The sequence below is a fragment of the Sorex araneus genome, chromosome 1 (genome assembly GCF_027595985.1).
Source record: "Sorex araneus isolate mSorAra2 chromosome 1, mSorAra2.pri, whole genome shotgun sequence".
NCBI classification, from domain to species: Eukaryota; Metazoa; Chordata; class Mammalia; order Eulipotyphla; family Soricidae; genus Sorex; species Sorex araneus.
In genome coordinates this window covers 203763412-203782213 of record NC_073302.1, presented here as the reverse complement: position 1 = coordinate 203782213, position 18802 = coordinate 203763412, and the positions used below count along the sequence as shown (strand labels likewise).

At 38.2% G+C, this 18802-nt stretch overlaps 1 protein-coding gene across 1 annotated transcript in view; it reads right to left on the bottom strand.

Annotated features, from left to right (window-relative positions):
* The window catches only part of NEB (nebulin), a 234641-nt gene that overhangs the window by 145865 nt on the left and 69974 nt on the right, over positions 1 to 18802 (bottom strand). The window contains exons 41-54 of the mRNA XM_055120062.1: positions 17327 to 17638; positions 16426 to 16632; positions 15907 to 16011; positions 15645 to 15752; positions 14713 to 15024; positions 13259 to 13465; positions 11622 to 11726; positions 10367 to 10474; positions 7981 to 8292; positions 7646 to 7852; positions 5651 to 5755; positions 4981 to 5088; positions 1125 to 1436; positions 735 to 938 (exon numbers count right to left, since the gene is read on the bottom strand). Coding sequence (XP_054976037.1) covers positions 735 to 938; positions 1125 to 1436; positions 4981 to 5088; positions 5651 to 5755; positions 7646 to 7852; positions 7981 to 8292; positions 10367 to 10474; positions 11622 to 11726; positions 13259 to 13465; positions 14713 to 15024; positions 15645 to 15752; positions 15907 to 16011; positions 16426 to 16632; positions 17327 to 17638 — 2712 coding nt within the window. The remainder of the gene's footprint in view (positions 1 to 734; positions 939 to 1124; positions 1437 to 4980; positions 5089 to 5650; positions 5756 to 7645; positions 7853 to 7980; positions 8293 to 10366; positions 10475 to 11621; positions 11727 to 13258; positions 13466 to 14712; positions 15025 to 15644; positions 15753 to 15906; positions 16012 to 16425; positions 16633 to 17326; positions 17639 to 18802) is intronic.

Sequence of the window (18802 nt, the reverse complement as noted above, 5' to 3'; positions counted from 1 at the left end):
AAACAGAGAAAATATTTATAGCTAATATCTGTTCATAGATAGGTGAATTAGTCTTTTCAAAACAACAGATAACAGACCTCTATGGTTATGGCCATTATATATTATATCAAAGCTAATGCAGAATATACATGCAAAATAAACAGTATGCTATACATATAGAGAGAGCACTATAAGACACCTAAGTATTATCTATTTAAATTTTTTAACAAATTTCTAATTTATTTAATAAATTTTTATTGAGCACCCAATGTATGCCAGACCCTACCACTGGTACTGGAGAAGTAAGTATATACAGAAGATGGGTTATATAGAGGATTATCCATATATCTAAGCTCAGTCAAACAAAGTACATCACTACATGTAAAAAATCCACAGCTTTACATTTTAATTGTGTCAGGGACTCAGAATACGTCCCACTCATCCACACTGTCCCAATAGCAAAAATGTGTGATCTTTATTTGTTCACATTTCAAAGAAAAAATATACTTAGTAACTTTATCATTATATTTTGAATACACAAATACAAAATAAATTAAATAAACAAAAGTAAACTTTGGATAATAGAAACTGACCAAAACCCATCTTCAGAGGATCTGGTATAGGACTGTTGATAAATAAAGCAACCAAATACAAAACACGCATGCCATTATACTATGCTAGTCTACTAACATATTAAGCAAGTTGTACTGTGAACCTACTGGATATCAGATACTATAAATTATTTTGTTACTCACATCACTTATATTTTTGGCATTTGTTTTTGCTAGAACAACATCCATGGCATCAGGAATGCTGGTGAACTTGTTTTTGTCTGGGGGTTGACGGTATTTCTTGTCACTGATTATTTCTGAAGCCCTCTTGTTCTTTTCTGCCTCCAGAGAACCCAGGGGGCTCCATCCTATGCCTTTCAGCCACTCAAGGTCAGCTTTATATATATTCTGTTAAAAACACAAAGCAAGGTATCAAAGTCCCATCGTCATTCAGACTTGATCTGGACTCAAGTGCATTCCAAAGAGATACATGTTAGATAACAATCCCTCTTTCTACTTTGTCTCCATGACTAAGTCAATAATCATATTAAATGTAAAATCATATATAAAATAACATATTTAATAGAATCTGACCTCACTCTGCAGCTCATAAACTTTCTTAGCTTGAATAACATCATTCTGATCAGGCAGGCACGTCCACTGGTGCAGGTAGTTCCTATAATCCGCATCACTGACCAAGGCTTGGCATTTCTTGGCCAGCACCACTCCCAACATGTCTACTGGACTGGTGTACTTGGTTTTCCATTTCTCAAAGTCCTTTTTGTATTCTCTGTCACTCTGCATTTTGGCTACATTCATGGACAACACAAGCTTTGGATCGTCTTGCACACTTCGGAATCCAATATGGTGGCCAAGCTGCTTGCGGTAGCCTTGCTTGTATTTAAACTAAAATCAAAGCAAACATCTCTTATTAATATGAACAGGGGTCAAGATAAGTTTGCTTTTCTTTGTTTGTATATTAGTTTTCTAAAACGGACAGAAGGAATGTCTCTAAGAACTTGGCAAAAAAGTCAGAACTTAAATGAAATAAAGAAATACAATGTTGTTGAGTATTAAAAGAAATAATGATCAGCCCACAAATGGCTCCTCTGCCCCTGAATAGCCATCATCCCAGAGGCACACAAACCAATTTCGGAATCCAGCGGCTTCTGGCAGATACGCTTCTAGACTGTGACCTAAGCTAAGGCCCGTGCAGCCCTGGAGGGAAAGTGTTATTCCTTCCGCCTTCTCTCTTCAGGGGCAGCATAGTGACCACAATATTTCAGAGCCTATTGGACAGAGGTGGGAGTTTGCAGTGACAGGGCCCGAGGGGAATCTTGGGATTTGGAGAGCATGCGGGCGCTGCTCCCTGCCCAGACAAGACCCGGAGTGGCCGCCCACGAATGACTCCTCTCCATGGCCATGATCCTAGAGGCACACAAACCAATTTCAGAACCCAGCGGCTTCTGGCAGAAATACCTCTAGACTTAATTACTAAAATATCAGAAATCCAGAATGTTCTTTATTACCAGAAATATAAAACAAATTATCAAATGATGCCTTTTTGGCAGGTCTGATTGTTGGGGGGAAATTCCAAATAATAATAGTGGGTTTTCTGTCAAAACATTGAATGTAATCAAAGTAAAGAGAGAGTAAAGTGAAAATCATCTGCCATACAGGCAGGGTGGGGGGTGCGATGGGGGGTATACTGGGGTTCTTGGTGGTGGAACATGTGCACTGGTGAAGGGATGGGTGTTGGATCATTGTATGACTGAGACTTAAACCTGAAAGCTTTGTAACTGTTCTCACAGTGATTTGATTTAAAAAATAATAATAAAAAAAGAAATTTCAAAAACAAAAACAAAACAAAACAAAAAGAATAATCACAACTCCAACCAGAGGCAGAACTATATTCTGTACTAGACATTATGTATGCTGACTTTAAAGTATGAAATGTGTGATAGAAAATTTAAAGTGGAATCCATAATTAGATTAAACGGAAGAAAATTGCATTTGTATTAGATAATAAAAGTAGTAGTCATATTAGTACTTATATAAATAAGCTTTATATATTTCACTTATTGGTATTGCATACTGAGAACATATTACTTTCCTAAAACCCAACTTCATATCTTTGTGTATTCAGAATGCCCAGAGGTTTAGGCTGCAGTAAGCTCAGGATAGTGAATCTGACTAATTTGATTATGAAATTATAGTGTCATAGATGCTGTAAAGGCCAGAGACAAAGCAGTTAGGAGCTCAGTTACTCTTTTTTCCTGTTACAAGGGATATCTTCTTTCATTGTAACAGGAAAAGAACACTATTTTTTGAAGCATTCTATTTTGAGGGGAATTTTAAAAAAGAGAATAAATTCCCGCACGGCAGAGCCTGGCAAGTTCCCTGTGGCGTATTCGATATGCCAAATACAGTAACAATAACAGGCCTCATTCCCCTGACCCTGAAAGAGTCTCCAATAGTTGGGAAAGACGATTAAGGAGAGGCTGCTAAAATCTCAGGTCTGGGATGAATGGAGACGTAACTGGTGCCCGCTCAAGTAAAATTGATGAACAATGGGATGACAGTGATATAGTGATACAGTGGCAGAATAAATTACAAAATGATAAGAAGACTGAAGAACTCATAAAATAAGTTCTAAAAACTACTACAAAATAGAAACAAGTAATAAATCTGAAACCTGGAAAGAGATATTGGTGGAAGAAGAAACAAGTTACTTTGCAGTGTCCTGTAACAACCTAGAGTTGATTAGTAATAAAAAAATATATGACAATTAGAGATGATCTAAGGATATGACCTGTCTAGAAGGACACCAATAAGTTTGTATTTGTACATATCCCAAATCGTTGAAGAAAAAGAGAAGGTAGAACATTTACTGGGAGATTTGATTCAATAAACTTAAAGCTATCTTCAAATTCTAAATTACACTATTCTCATTTATTAAATTAAGTACTCTAATAGCCTGGAACTCTAATTGCTTGAAATTTTAGTGTCATAGATGCAAGAACCATTTGAAATTGAGAGGAGAGACATTCTTTACAACGGTGGGAAAGTTCATATGGAGTTAACTTGATTTTAGGACAAGCTTTCAAAAAATTCTAAGAGAACCAAATGAAAGAGATTAGTACTGATTCATTAGGCAATTACCCTATTTCCAAGCTTCCTTTAGCTTATGAGGAGCACAAAACATAAAATGAAAATAAGTTTAATCTTGGGGAAATGTTCAAGCATCATTATTGCTTTAGGTTTATCATCACATTGATCACTTTAATGAAGTATTAACCTAGAGGCTAGAAAATGAGTAGTAACAGGTCATCTTATTAATTTTAGCATTTGCACAGCACCATAAATTAATTCGAATGAGACTCTTCCCTTCCCTTTATTCTTAAGACTGCTTGTGAGTCAGATTCTGTCTTTAGATACTTTTTTTTTTCTACTCTATATTTCAACCAAGCTTCGTGTTCAATCAAGCCCCCCCCCTTTTTTTAAAGATTTGATTAAGAGGTTAATGCTTCCTTTGAAATTTTGGTAATTCATTCTTTATAACCAAGGTTCTCCAAATCTTTTGTGGTTACTTATTAGAATTAAGAAAGAAATGTTTAATAAAAAAGTTTTTAAGAATCACGGTATACCGTGATTCTTGGTGGTGGAATATGTGCACTGGTGAAGGGATGGGTGTTTGAGCATTGTATAACTGAGACTTAAACCTGAAAGCTTTGTAACTTTCCACATGGTGATTCAATAAAAGAATTTAAAAAAAAAGTTTTTAAGAAATGAAATGTTTGTATGTAGACTATCAAAATCAAACATTTGTAAAAATTTAATAGTTTATAGGAACTATATTTTATTTACTTACCCAGTTTACTGCCCTTTCAATCATAACTAGAAGCTGCACTGGAGAACAAGTACCCTTGTTTCATGAGCTTTACTAAATATCCAGTAAATAATGGAGTTAAGCTATCTGGATCTTAATTCTAAATTTCTGATGGTTTCTGGATTTCTTAAGCCATAAGCTAATTTATTTTAATTATGCAAATATAATGACAGCTGAGTAAATGAATGAGAGCTGATATGAGAATAAAAAAATCTATAAACAAAGTTCCGAGGTTGATTTTGTTCATATGTCAGATTTTCTTTTTGTTTACTGAAAATAGAAAACTAAATTTCAGGCTAGGAGTGGCAACCACTGGTTTCTAGGTATTGTGTAAAAATTATAACGTTTAGTGTAATGAATTCTAGAAGTCCTCTGGCACAACCTTTCTGAAAGTGGCCCCAACTCCTACTCTACAAGTGAGGAAAAAAAGAGTAAATTTTGGGTAAGCAAAGAAGGCAGGAGAGGATGAAGACCATTTATTTTGTAAAGCAAGTACTATTTGTAAGCTACCTGATTCCAATTTAATTATTAAATTGAAGTGGAACTCAAACTAGTACTTACATCACTAGCAATGTCTCTCGAAGCTTTGGCCAACTGTACAGAAATTGCATCAAGTGGGAGATCGTAGCCCTTCTTCAAAGCTTCTTCCCATCCAAGTTTATAGAGTTTCTGAAATATAAAGAAACTCCTTATTATTCTCTAATATTCTCTATATTAAAAGCTCACACTATATCATTAAACAAAATGCAAATAGACATCAGATTCTATCATAATCCCCTTTATCTCTAAAGACATAGATAGAAATGAAATGGGCTGATTTAGTGGTTCCAGTTTTAGAGATGAGAAAATGGAGGTTAAAATGCATTTTATCTTTTTTTTTTGTGCCCTCCCCTGTACCCCACCCCCTCCCCACACCTTAAAATGCATTTTAGAAGTTTCAGTGAGTTGATCTTTCTGAGTAAAATCCTTTCTGAGTAAAATCCACTGAATTTTTTTTCTATCAACAATTATTTACCTATTTCCTACTCTGTACTAAACACAGTGAGCAATGAGATAAACCAGGCAGCATTTACTCCCTGGAACATATTTCACCACCATGGTTTACAGTACTCCCAGACTGGACTGTCTTAGATTATTCATTGGCATGGTTTTAGGATTCACATCAGTTATTGACCATTACACCATTTTGTAAGTTTAATTCATTTTAAGTCCAATTTTTATGAAACATTACCTGACTATACAGGGTTTGATTCTGCTTGGCCTGTAAAATATCTGGTGTATCTGGTGTCACATGTATTTTGGTTTTATCTTTGTTCCAGTCAACGGTGTACAAGTGCTAGGAAGTTAAAAAAAAAAGACATTTGAGATTTAACATCTTTTTAGGACAAAGATGAAAGAAAAAAGAATGATTAAATATATTTAGCATGAATTAGATTGATTTATTAACTAAACTAGTATATTATCAGAAAAGACACTAAACATAACAAGTTTGAAATAATTTTGTGGGGTCAGAGAAATAGTACTGTGGATAGGGCATTTGCCTCGCATGCATCTGACCCAAGTTTGATCCCTAGCACACTCTATGGTCCCCCAAGCCCACTCCCACCAAAATTAATCTCTTCCCTGAGCACTGCCACATATGGCCTCAAGGTCAAATAGTGATTTTAAAAAATATTTTCTATTGCGGGATCATATAGAAGCTCAATTTCTAGTTTTTGAAGGACTGTCCATATTGTTTTCCAGAAAGGCTGGACCAATCCACATTCCCACCAACATGAGGGAAGGGGAGAAGGCAGATGGAATAGAGAAGGGATCACTAAGAAAATGATGGATGGAGGAATCAGTCGGGATAGGAGATGCATGCCGAAAGTAGATAATGGACCAAACATGATGACCTCTCAGTGTCTGTGTTGCAAGCCATAATGCCCAAAAGTAGAGAGAGAGTTTGGGGAATATTATCTGCCATGGAAGCAGGGGGAAGGTGGGAAAGGGTGGGGGGGTATACCCAGGATATTGGTGGTGGGAAATGTGCACTGGTGGAGGGATGGGTGTTTGATCATTGTGAGATTGTAACCCAAACATGAAAGGTTGTAACTATCTCACGGTGATTCAATAAAATTTAAAAAAATGTTTCTATTTCTCTTAGAGTAGATGAAAAATAGTTAAGAGTCTGTAGAGATAACACAAAGTCAAGAGTTTAATCCCTGACCTGAGTTTGATATCCAGCATCACTGGGTTCAAACATCACCTTGCTGGCCCTGGCCTGGCTAGCCCAGTACTGCTAGGAGGGCCCCCAGGCTCCCTGGGCACTGTTTATCAGGAGCACAGCAGGCAGTCTTCCTGCCCCACCCATGCTTTGTCTCTGCCATCCACATCCCCGACAGCAGTGCCTCAGCACCGTGCCTGCAGCTCATGGTCACTCCATATCAAATGTTGTTAGGTGACAAGTGCATGGGGCAAGCCACAGAGGTAGCCCGGGGCCGAGGCAGGCTTTGCGTGCTGGGGGCCTGGTGGCCATCTCTGGCACCAGGTGGTTCTCCCGAGCACTGCCAGCTGTGGCTCAGAACTTTGTGTTAAATTTTTTAAAGAAAAATCAAAGCGATAATAACAACAAAAGCAAAGGCAGAAGCACCACTATAAACTGAAACAGGAAGGCCATCCAAAAATACTTAAGATATGATGATATTTGGGCTGGAGAGAGAGTACAGTGTGTAGAGCATTTTCCTTGCACACGGCTGACCCAGCTTCAATTCCCAGGATCCCATATTGTCTCCAAACCCTGCCAAGAGTGATCCCTGAGCCCAGAGCAAGAGTAAGCCCTCAGCACTGCCAGGTGTGAAAAAGCAAAGCCAAGTCAAAGATACAATATTTTTACAAATGAGCATTTTCAGAGCTGGAGCAACAGAACCATGGGTGTGGTGATTGCCTTAGACATGGCCAATCCAGGTTCAATCTCCAGTATCCCCATATTGCTCAATAAGCTTCCTCAGGTGTGATCTCTGAGGACAAACCCAGGATTAATCCCTGAGCAGTGTGGCCCCAAAATCAAATAAATAAATCTTTTCTAACCCCATTGGAAGAACAGAAAAATGTTCATGACTGAGTTTCAGAAGGAAATCATGTAAAAGCTCCTGCTGGGACTTATTGTCTACAGCTGATAGACACAAGAACCAGGGACTGCCCGTTTTGCATTTCAGAAACTGTGGAGGAGAGTGGAACTGGCTACCTTATTCATGGTATGCGCATTCTGCTTGGCAAGAACCATGTCCATGGAATCAGTCAGCTTCTTAAACTGGAAGGTGCTAGGGTGCTGGCGGTACTTCTGATCACTGGCATATTCTGTAGCTTTCTTGGCTTTCTCCACTTCTAGTGAGCCTGCGGGACTCCAGCCAAGCCCTTTGTACCATTCGTTGTAGTCCTGTCTGTATTGGTTCTACAAAGAAAAGAGGCAAGTTGGGCTTTACTCTAAACATTGAGACACGAAAGTGTGGCCGAGAAGAGCAGGGCCTTCCTGTGCATGCTAGGAACCCCCACTGACACCAAGAAAGAAGGGACCCTTACATCACTCTGTATCTGGTTCATGTTCCTGGTCAGCTCGATGTTCATGGCGTCGGGAAGCAGGATGTACTTATGAATCAGACGCTTGTAGTTCGTGTTGGTGATGTTGGCTTGGGCGTCCTTGGCAGCTGTCACACTGAGCATGTCTGGAGAGGTGTGGTAGCTGGTCTTTGTCTTCTCGTAATTTTTCTTATACTCTCGATCTGATTGCATCTTGGCCACTTGCATGGAATGGACTAGTTTGGGGTCATCTTCAAGACTCCGGAAGCCCACCATTTTCCCCCTCTCCTTTTCATAGTTGTGTTTGTATTTATACTGTGAAGAAAATGGAAATGCTTGTTTAGAGAAATTCCCTTGACTGAAAATCATGCTTGTGGCAGCGTTCCACAGTTTATATAAAAAATGGTGATACTGGGTGACAAAAGCACATTTTCCTCTTCTCTGTCTACCTAACTGAACACACATCTCTGTACCTGTGGGGTATGTAGCAAAGTTATTATTACTGCTACATTTTGCAGGTAAGCAAGCTGGAAAGTGATCAGGAAAAGTGAGTGGCTTGCTAAGACCACCGAGGATAAGATCCTAGTCCTTGTATCAATGCAATACGCTGGCTCCCACACATCCTCTATTGTTAGATCATTAGTAGGTCACACAAGCATGACAAATGAGAGAAAAAAGGCATAATGTTCCAAGCATTTTTTTCCCCAAATATTTTAAAGCAAAATGTTAAGGCTGCTCTGAGAAAATCTCCAGACAGTCGTTATCTGAGAAGTGGCTCTCTTTTGAAGTAGATTGTATAATTTTAGAGCTCTATATTTGTGGGAAATCTTTTCTTTTCAAACTCTCTAAACTGGTTTTTTAAAAAAACTATTGATCACTTGAATTCTTTCTATTGAAAATCCTGGTATATGAAAAACATCTGTGGCGTGGGGTGTGGGACAGGGAAATTTGGGCATACGTGGTGATGTTCAGGGGGCATTCTTCACACTGTGCTCAGGATGCACTCATGGCACTGTTCAGGGGATATAGGTGGTGCCAGAGATTTGTATAGGTCAGCACTATGCAAGGCAAGTGGGCTTATCACCTGAATTATTTTCTGCTTCTCTGGAAAACTATTTTCTTTTGTGGGTTTGATAGTGCAAGTGAATAGGTTGGAGCTATGAGAGCTATATTACTCTAGCATTAAAGAGGGAAGGGGTTGGAAAGATAGTACAGTTGGTAGGGTGCTTGCTTTGTACATAGTCAACCTAGATTCAACCCCCAACATCCCATATGGTCCCCCAAGCACCACCAGGAGTAGTTCCTGAGTCCAGAGCCAGGAATAACCCTAAGCATCGACAGGTGTGGCTCAGAAATAAGCCAACAACAACAGAAATGAATTTGGAGCCCTAAAAAGAATGTAGAAGCGAGATAGGAATGGATAAGTAAGCAAGAAGATACATTAGAGAGGTGAAAATATATCGGGGGTAGAATGGGCCGGGAAACGGTGCTCTAAAATGTTTTTTTGCCAATTATTACCAAATAGCACAGCAGGTAGGACATTTGCCTTGCATGTAGCAGACCAAGGTTTGATTCCTCCGTCCCTCTCAGAGAGCCCGGCAAGCTATCGAGAGTATTCCACCCGCATGGCAGACCCTGGCAAGCTACCCATGGCATATTAGATGTGCCAAAAACAGTAACAACAAGTCTCACAATGGAGACGTTACTGGTGCCCGCTTGAGCAAATCTATGAAAAAACAGGATGACAGTGCAATAGTGCTACAGTGCTACTACCAAATGAGTAAATGAATCCTGGGAGCAGATTTCTTATGAAAACAAATGAAAGCACTGAGTTCCATATAATGATTTGTGATAATGGAGGTGTGTTGACATAACAGCTTTTTAAGGGACTCTTAATTTGTAGTGTTAATTTCTATGGTGCAGATACTTCCATCAAGACTAATGTCAAGTTGCCAACAATTTAAAAAGTGGCAGGAAAAGTTCCCAACTATTTAATAGCCAGCTGTCCTAGACTCCAAAGTCTGACACTGCCATATGGGGCACCCCATTAGGAGAACAGATCTTAAGAGGTGAGATCAACCCAAGTCTTACATCAAGAAAACTCATTTAAGGGTTATCAAATTCAATAGGTCACAGCTATGGTGGTGGAGTTCCAAGTAAATACACACAGATCTTATGAGTTGGGATGTGCTGGTATCTAGCTGGTCTTTATGTGGTTATTCTGGCTTTCTAGAAGTACCAGAAAAAACATAGCGAAAGATTAAGCATCTATCACAAAGCACACACAGGCTAGAGTTAGTAGGAAATGCTTTTCCCTGTGTTATCCACCCAGTTTTCATATCTCAGCCCATGTTATATGGGTCAGCATATTTTCTTCCCTAGAACTTACATCACTTGCAATATCTCTTGAAGCCTTGGCAGCCTTGATAGGAATTGCATCAGTTCTGAGATCATAGCCTTTCTTCTTAGCCTCTTCCAAAGACAGTTTGTAGAGTTTCTGTTAGAAAAGGTAAAGAAATTATTTTACTCTCAGTAGGAGAACTGGATTTAATTTACAAGAGAAAAATAACACCATGATGGATAAATTTTATCTTTGGGCAGAATGTGTTCCTTACTGATGGCTGTATGGACAGTCCTATAAGTTACTTATGGAAAGTCCTATAAGTAACATGAATGTTTTTGAAAAAAGAAATGTATACTGGGGCCGGAAAAACAGTACAGCAGGTAAGGCACTTGCCTTGCATGTGGCTCACTCAGGTGTAATCCCTGGCACCCCAACCCACAGCACTATAAATATCTGTTATAGCTTCAAATATATAGAAACCAAAAAAACTACAAGAAGAAGTAAAAGTTACTATTTTGGGTTGTCAGTATGCATTTAGGAAATATGAAATCCTAGTGGATTAAATTAAGAATTGATTTTAATTAAATGAGTTCAAGAAAGACCGAAATGTCATCTTACATTAAAAGAAAACATCACTCCTGGTGATTCAATTAAAAAAATAGAAAACATCACCGTTTGCAATTACATTTAAATTTTTTATATTGGTGTGACTCCTACAACCTCCAAAGAAAGAAGTCAGTAATGCCAATTCCCTGAAGAATTTTTTTTAAAAAAGAAAAACTGATATGACTAGAGAATTTTTTAGAAATAATGATTAGGATAGGAAGGAAGTGAAAAAAACTGTATTTCCTAACATTAAATGTGCGTTCCTTTTTATGGTGCCTGGAAATGTTTATCTTCTCTTTCCACTTAACTTCTTCTGTGACCCCTTTCTTTAATACCATCTGAACAGGCTGAAGGATTGTCTAAGAATTAAAGCTGATAATTTTAATTTTGTTTCTCTTTCTCCTGGCCATAAGCTTTTCTCTTCCTGCCAAATCCCTCAGATGGTAAGAAGCACCTGTCTCTAAAACAAAAAGAACCATGCCTGAAGTTCCCGCTACTTGTCCCAGTGCTTAGTGACGAAGAGGACTATTTCAATGACTCTAATCTAGGAAAGTAACACTGGAAGGAGAAAAATTATGGCTTGTGAATATCTGCTATTTATTTTTAAAGCATTCACTTTTGTAATAGGAGGTGTTATTGAATTTATTCTTTACTGATTCAAATAGTCTAGATTACAACAGGGAATCACACTTACATCACTCATATTAATTGCATTTGCCTTTGCCAGAATAATCTGGGGAAGATCAGTCGTGATGTGGATTTTCGTCTTATCAGCCTCCCATGCTTGTTTGTAGAGGTGCTAGGAGGGAAAAAGAAAAAGAAAACAATGGAAGAATTTCAATATGAAGAAGAGTTCATTTTTGTATGTATGTATTATTGTACACAAATAAAACGTGATTTCCTCCTATTTTATAGATTGAAGAGAACATGTCTGTGTCCAAATTTTCCATGCATATTAAAGTCCCCTAGAATTCTTTTTCAGAGAAATGAAGTAATATAATACATAATGTTTTACATCTTTCTAATTTAGTAATATAGATTAGACATCTTTAAATATATCTAAAATAATTGGCTTAAGTTCCTGAGCAGTTGCAGTGTTCAACAAAATTAGACATTTTGAAACATACAAAAATCCTTTATTTCATTCACTGAGCAGACACATAGTGTTCCAGGAGGCATAAATTTCTCTTGTAAGGAGTACAGTGAGAAATATTTTAGATATATGGTCCATAGAATGTCTGCCAATGACTACTCAATTCTGTTGCTGTATTAAAAACACCTGCTATGTTATCTCTTTTTTGTTTGTTTTGGGGCCACAGCTATCAGTGCTCAGGGGACCATCTGGGGTGCTGGGGATTGAACCTGGGCTGGTGCATGCAAGGCAAGCACCTTATCCGCTGTCCTATCACTCCCACCCCAGCACAGTATCTTTTAGTGGTAGCACTTGCTATTTCTATTTAAGTGCTCATTTAAATTCTAACTTATAAAGGGGGCAATTTTAATTTGTGCCTTGTCTTTGAGGAGAAACCCCTTTGAAGTCTTCTAGGAAAATTTCTCCAGAGACTTCAGGAAATTTTTATAGAAAGTCAGATATAGCTTTGTCTTTCTAGTGAAACTTGTAAGAATTCTTTTCTGCAAGTGTTTAGTGGCACAATTCAAACTATTATGTTCCTTACTGCTAATTAAATGCCATCTCTAATTTCGATCCACACAATAAAACCACTGCAGCAGCAATTATTTTGTTATTTGTAACTTAAAAATAGATGTCCAAGATTGAAGTGCTTGTTGATTTTAACATCAAATTATGGTTAATGAATGTAAAATAGAGTGAGTTTTTCCAAAGGCTGGAATGCTTAAAGATAGAAGGAACTACATGAAGAACAATCAGTCCCTGTGATTGCCCACAGAAGACCCTGGCTCAGAACGCTTCCACAGGTGTGTTACTGAGGAATCTTCTTTATCCCATCAAAGCAGCTGGTAAGTAGGGATGGGCTTCAATGCCCAACTATTATCTGGCAAGCAAAGTGCTCATCTGGAGTTATGACTTCCTGTGCAACCTCACCTTAGACAAACAGGAATCATTTTGTAGTATTTTCATAAGAAATCGAGCTCACAATTATTTTGTTATGTTAATTGGAACAAATGGTTCACTGAACATTTGGAAAGTCACTAAGATTAATTTCTAACTTTGGCTATGTTTCTTTTCCAAAATAATCATGTAATTCTGATGTCTTAAAATCAAAAATCCACAGCAAAACTTGTAGATGGAATGTAGAATATGTCTGGATTCCTCTCAATAGATTTGAAACACTACATTATTGACAGACTTACTTCATTCATTATTTTTGCGTTATTCTGGGCCAAAACCATGTTCATTGAGTCCATCAATGTGGAATACTTCAAAGTGTCTGGGTGTTGACGGTACTTCTTTTCACTAATGATCTCCATGGCTTTCTTATTTTTCTCAGCCTCCAGGGACCCTAACGGAAGCCATCCAATGCCCTTCATGAAGTCAGCATACTCAGCCTTGTATTGATTCTGCAAAACAGGAAATGGCCAAGGATGAGAAGAAACCCACATTTCTAAGAACCATGAGTGAGAATTTACTATTCCAAAAGACCCATTTCAATTGTTGACAGAAGTAATTGAAGCAACTATCTTTTTATTACTAAATTTTATCTTGTTAACATTTCCTTGCATGAAAATTAAAAGTAAACAGAAACAGTTTTGTTGGTTGTTTGCCTTCTTCAATGATACAATAGAGAAAGAAGTAATAAGAAATGACAAATAATCCAGGTTAAAGAGATAGTATGCCAGGTAAGGTGCTTGTCTTGCTTGGGTTTAGGCCCTGGCATCCTATATTGTCCCCTCAGCACCGCCAGGAAGTATTCCTAAGTGCAGTGCCAGGAATAACTCCTGAGCATGGCTAGGTATAACGACCTCCCTCCATAAAAAAAGAAAGAAAAAGAAATACTAAATAATTTGATGCATGCCTTTTATCTCAAGAAAGTTGACTATGCTGCCATATCTTTCAAATAAGTTGTTTGAGTGAGGTTGTCTTCTTAAAAAATGTTTTTCTCTCTTAGATTTACACAGAAATTTATATACAGCTCTATCTAGGGTAATCATTTCATGTAAAAGGTAAGGTTTTGTATTAACTGTCTCACAAAAATCCCCACATTCCCCTGGTTAATAATTTATGGGCACCACATGTCCCTTCTTCACTGTGTGTTTGATCATCCATCACAATGATAATACGCATGGATATGCCAGGTATCTCACAGGCACTTTGAAAACGTTTCCTTTTTCTCCTTCGACTCTGACATTTCCTCTACAATTGTACCATAAATGCTTTCATGTGGCACTTCTGCATCACCATGACAATACATAATCAGCTCATATATTCCCAGAGGTTAGTAGACTTGGTGTGTTCTGCCATTGCATTGGGTCATAAAGTAAATTTCATCCTAGCCAACAAATCATTTTTGTGGTTGAGTACTTGGTTCTCTACTTTCTGTGCCTCTCTCATGTTTGCACTAATAAACTTCTCAATATTTCACCAATTAAGCATGACTATAAAGACAGAAGTAATAGAATGAAAGCTGATTAGGGATTACTAGCTGTTCTGGCTTTCTTATTTTCTCTGTTGCTCTTTTACCAATCTTTATGCTACAGATCTTTTTGCTAAGTACATTTCTCTTAGGATCTTGTTATTGCTTATAGTCCTTCACATTTTAATTTTTATTTAAAGTTAAATTCTCTGCAAGATTGTGGCTGGCACTTACATCACTTTGAATCTGCATCATATTTTTGGCCAATTCAAAGCTCATGGAATCAGGAAGCATGTTGTAGGTATGAATAATGTTCCTGTAGTTGGCATTGGTAGCTACTTCCTGAGACTTCTTGGCTGCCACCACACTGAACATGTCCACAGGAGTGTGGAAGGATGTCTTGGATTTCTCATATCCCTTCTTGTATTCCCTGTCAGACTGCATCTTGGCCACCTGCATGAAGTGCACCAACTTGGGGTCGTCCTCCAGGCTCCGGAAGCCGATGTGCTTCCCTTTGGTTTGTTCATAAGCTTGCTTGTATTTATACTGGAGGACAAGACAAGAAAAGTTAGAGCATGGTGATGAAGACAATGAAGGAACAATAACAAGATGCAACTCATTAGTAGTATTAGCTTTGTCAGAATGTTTAGAACTACTCTCAATTTAGGAAGTAAGTACAGTGAAATTCTTACATTAAATTTATTGCCAAACTTGAGTCCATGAAAAGAAAAGCATCTCAACATTAAGCAAAGAGATTTGTAAACAACATGTTTTCAAGTAATTTAAAGGCAATGTTTCCATCTCGGCTGTCTAACCAGCAGATACTGTGCCAGGCATGATTTTTCCAATTAATATTAACATTCATATATATGTATGGCCATGAGTCTCTTGCATAAATTGTCTATATGGCATTGCTGAATTGTTTGTACTTGACTATAAATTATCTGAATACTCTAAAAACAACTTATTTTATCAAAACCAAGGTACATTAGTAATGATCAAATGATCAGAAGCCAGTGGGTCGGAGACAGAAGGCAGCTTGTATGTAACACTGGATGATGGTCCCAACAACACTGGTGAGAACTGACTACAGCAACTGCATATGCACAATCAAGTTCATTTGCTCCTATTTTCTTAGCCTCACGAAGGTCCATGGAACTACTCACATCACTGGCAATGTCCCTAGAAGCTTTCGCAGCCTTTATTGGGATGGCATCTGGCCGCAAGTCATAACCTTTTTTCTTTTCTTCTTCCCAGCCAGCTTTGTACAGTTTCTAAGAGATGACACAGGAAAAAACAGCAGCATCTTGTTACTTGGGTTCAAATGGACACTCTGATTCCGGAATGTTTAGCATGTAGAACTCAGGCATTCCCAAAAGATGACTTCCTTTCGACCTGCTCTCCCACTCTCATTGTTCATCTACTTACATCACTCATGGTGATCTGGTTTACTCTGGACAGCAGAATGTCTGGAGTATCAGGCATGACGTGAATGGAGGTCTTGTCTTTGTTCCATTTCTCAGTGTAGAGCCTCTGCAACAAAAAAGAGTAAGTAATGATGTGATAGTGCTATTAACAGGAAAAGACTCCCTATCCTCCAGGAGAGAAGAGGCTACACTTGGTGTCAGAAAACAGATCAGATAGTAAGAACAGGGACTGACAACTTGGGTTTTCAATGAGAAAAAATAATCACCATTCATCACGGAAACAAATGATGTCAAACACATACCATGTGAAGTTCTGTGAATCTGTAGCACCAGCAGCAGGGTGTCGAGAGACAGCTTAAGGAAGCACAAGAACAGTTTCCCGACAACTGGTGGATGGCAACCTCCCACCAGTACTGAGACCCGCAGAACGTTTAGAACACTGGCCACGATCACAGTGGCAATGCTGGGCTGACCAGCAGAGGCGCCCAAGGGCCCAGGGGAAAAGCAGACTGAGACTTACCTTGTCCATGGTCAGCTTGTTACTTTTGTTAAGTGCTTGTTCCATTGTATCCATGGAGTATGTGTACTTCAGCTTCTCTGGGTGCTGGCGATACTTCTTCTCACTGAGAATCTCTCCTGCTTTCTTGGCCTTCTCCACCTCCAAGGAGTCTATGGGGACCCAGCCAATTCCTCTCATCCAATTGGTGAAGTCGGCTTTGTACAGATTCTTTACAGAGAAAAATAAATAATTGTATCAGTAACAGGTCTGAATTTCTTCGGCTAGATGATTTTGTTATGATCAAAAACGGGGAGGGGGAGAGAAGAGGACAAGGAGCAACAAGCTTTTTGGGGGAGGTCACACCCGACGATGCACAAGGGTTACTCCTGGCTTTACACTCAGGAATTATTCCTGGTGGTGCTCGGGGGACTATATGAGATGCTAGGAATCGAACCTGGGTCGGCCATGTGCAAGGCAAATACCCTACCTGCTGTACTATCGCTCCAGCTCCCCTCAACAAGCTATTTTTTATGTAGTTATCTATCATCTTTAGGGGTATCATATTTGTAAAACCAACCAGTTGCCTTGCTGATGATTTAAAATCTTAAAAAAATATTTTCTTCAGAAGGAGTAACATGATTTTGTACTGGAAGGTATAATACACAGCATCCTTCTCAAATTCTTAATTTTTCATAGGATATGTCATATATTGGGTCTAGTGATAGCATAACCAAACCGAGGAAAAAGAGATACAATATATATAGTTCAAATAAATTAAATCCCAAACTCTTAATTTCTGGAGGGGATCCTAATTGATGGGGTCTGGCCAGGTTTCTGATTATTACCTAGTTCTTGACCTTCCCTCCCACCAACTAGAAGCAGATAGCTAATTTCAGGTCACCCAGCTGTGGACCACACGTACATCACTTTGAATCTGCATCACATTCCTATTGTGTTCCACGCTCAAGGCATCAGGCAGGAGAGTGTAGTTGTGGAAGGGTTGTTTGTAGTTGGCATTAGTAGCAACCTCCTGAGATTTCTTTGCGGCAGTCACACTGAACATATCCAATGGTGAATGATACCTGGTCTTGCTGGCTTCATAACCCTTTTTGTACTCACGATCTGACTGTATTTTGGCAACATTCATGTAATGAACCAGTTTAGGGTCATCCTGAAGACTGAGAAATCCAATTTGCTTGCCTTTAGCTTTCTCATGGGCTTCCTTGTATTTGAACTATATGAAAAAGGGGCAGACAGAAGTATTAGAGTAGATTATAGGAAATATTACATGTGTGTATGTACATAATAACAAAGTAAACAAGGTCATATAAGTCAGAATCTTGATAATGGCTAAGTTATTTAGTATTTTAAAATAAACAACATCAAGTGTGTCCAATGAATATTCTTGAGATATGCTTTAGGAAAAATTAGAAATGAAATAAACTGTAGTCTATATTTCAGCTGTCCATATGTATATATTTAATATGCAAAAAGATTCCTGAAAAATTGTTTATTAAGCATTTGGTGCATACTTTTCTATCTTGTCTCCATTATTAATTTGCATTATCACATAAACAGTTTTCACAATCATGAGTAAATTTCATCAAAGCCCTTATTGTAAATACAAAATACTTTAAACTCCAAATGAACAAGTGTTTATTGTATCTAGATGTTATACAAATTCCTACAGAAAATATAACTATTTGAAAAGAATGAGTTAATTAAAACCTTTTCATTTAGTCTATACTTTTTCCTGGCTTTCCATATTTCGGGAGATTTTTTTTCTTGTTTTGAAATTACATTATTGAAAACTGTATTCTTGGGAACAGAGAGATAGTACAACAGGAAAGGCACTTGCCTTGCATACAACCCACCTGAGTTTGATTCTTGGCACCCTTGTGGTTCACCAAACCCCACCGGGAGTAAACCCCAAGCCAGGAGTAAGGAGCCAGGAGTAAGACCTTAGATGTGTGTCAGCTCTGACACCCAAACCAAAAACTAATTAAATAAAAAATAAAATACAATGTTTATTCCTTTATTTAACTTTTTTTGTTTTCATTGTTTGTTTTTGAGCCACACCTGGCTGTGCTCTGATCTTCTGGCTCTGTGTTCAAAAATTATTCCTGGCAGGGCCTGGGACACCAGACAGGGTGCTGGGGACCAAACCCATGTCCGATGGGTGCAAGGTAGTGCTCTACCTGCTGTACTATCTCCCAGGCCTTACAAATTGTATTCTCTTAAAATCCATTGAAAGTTATTTGATTTAATTAAAATCTTGTTATCCAAGACTTTTGAATTTTGATAAAATCCAAACAAAAAGCAGATTTCAGGTTCATGAATGCACTCATTGGTAAAATATATCATTTGCGTGTATAAAATTCTGGATTCTGATCTGAGT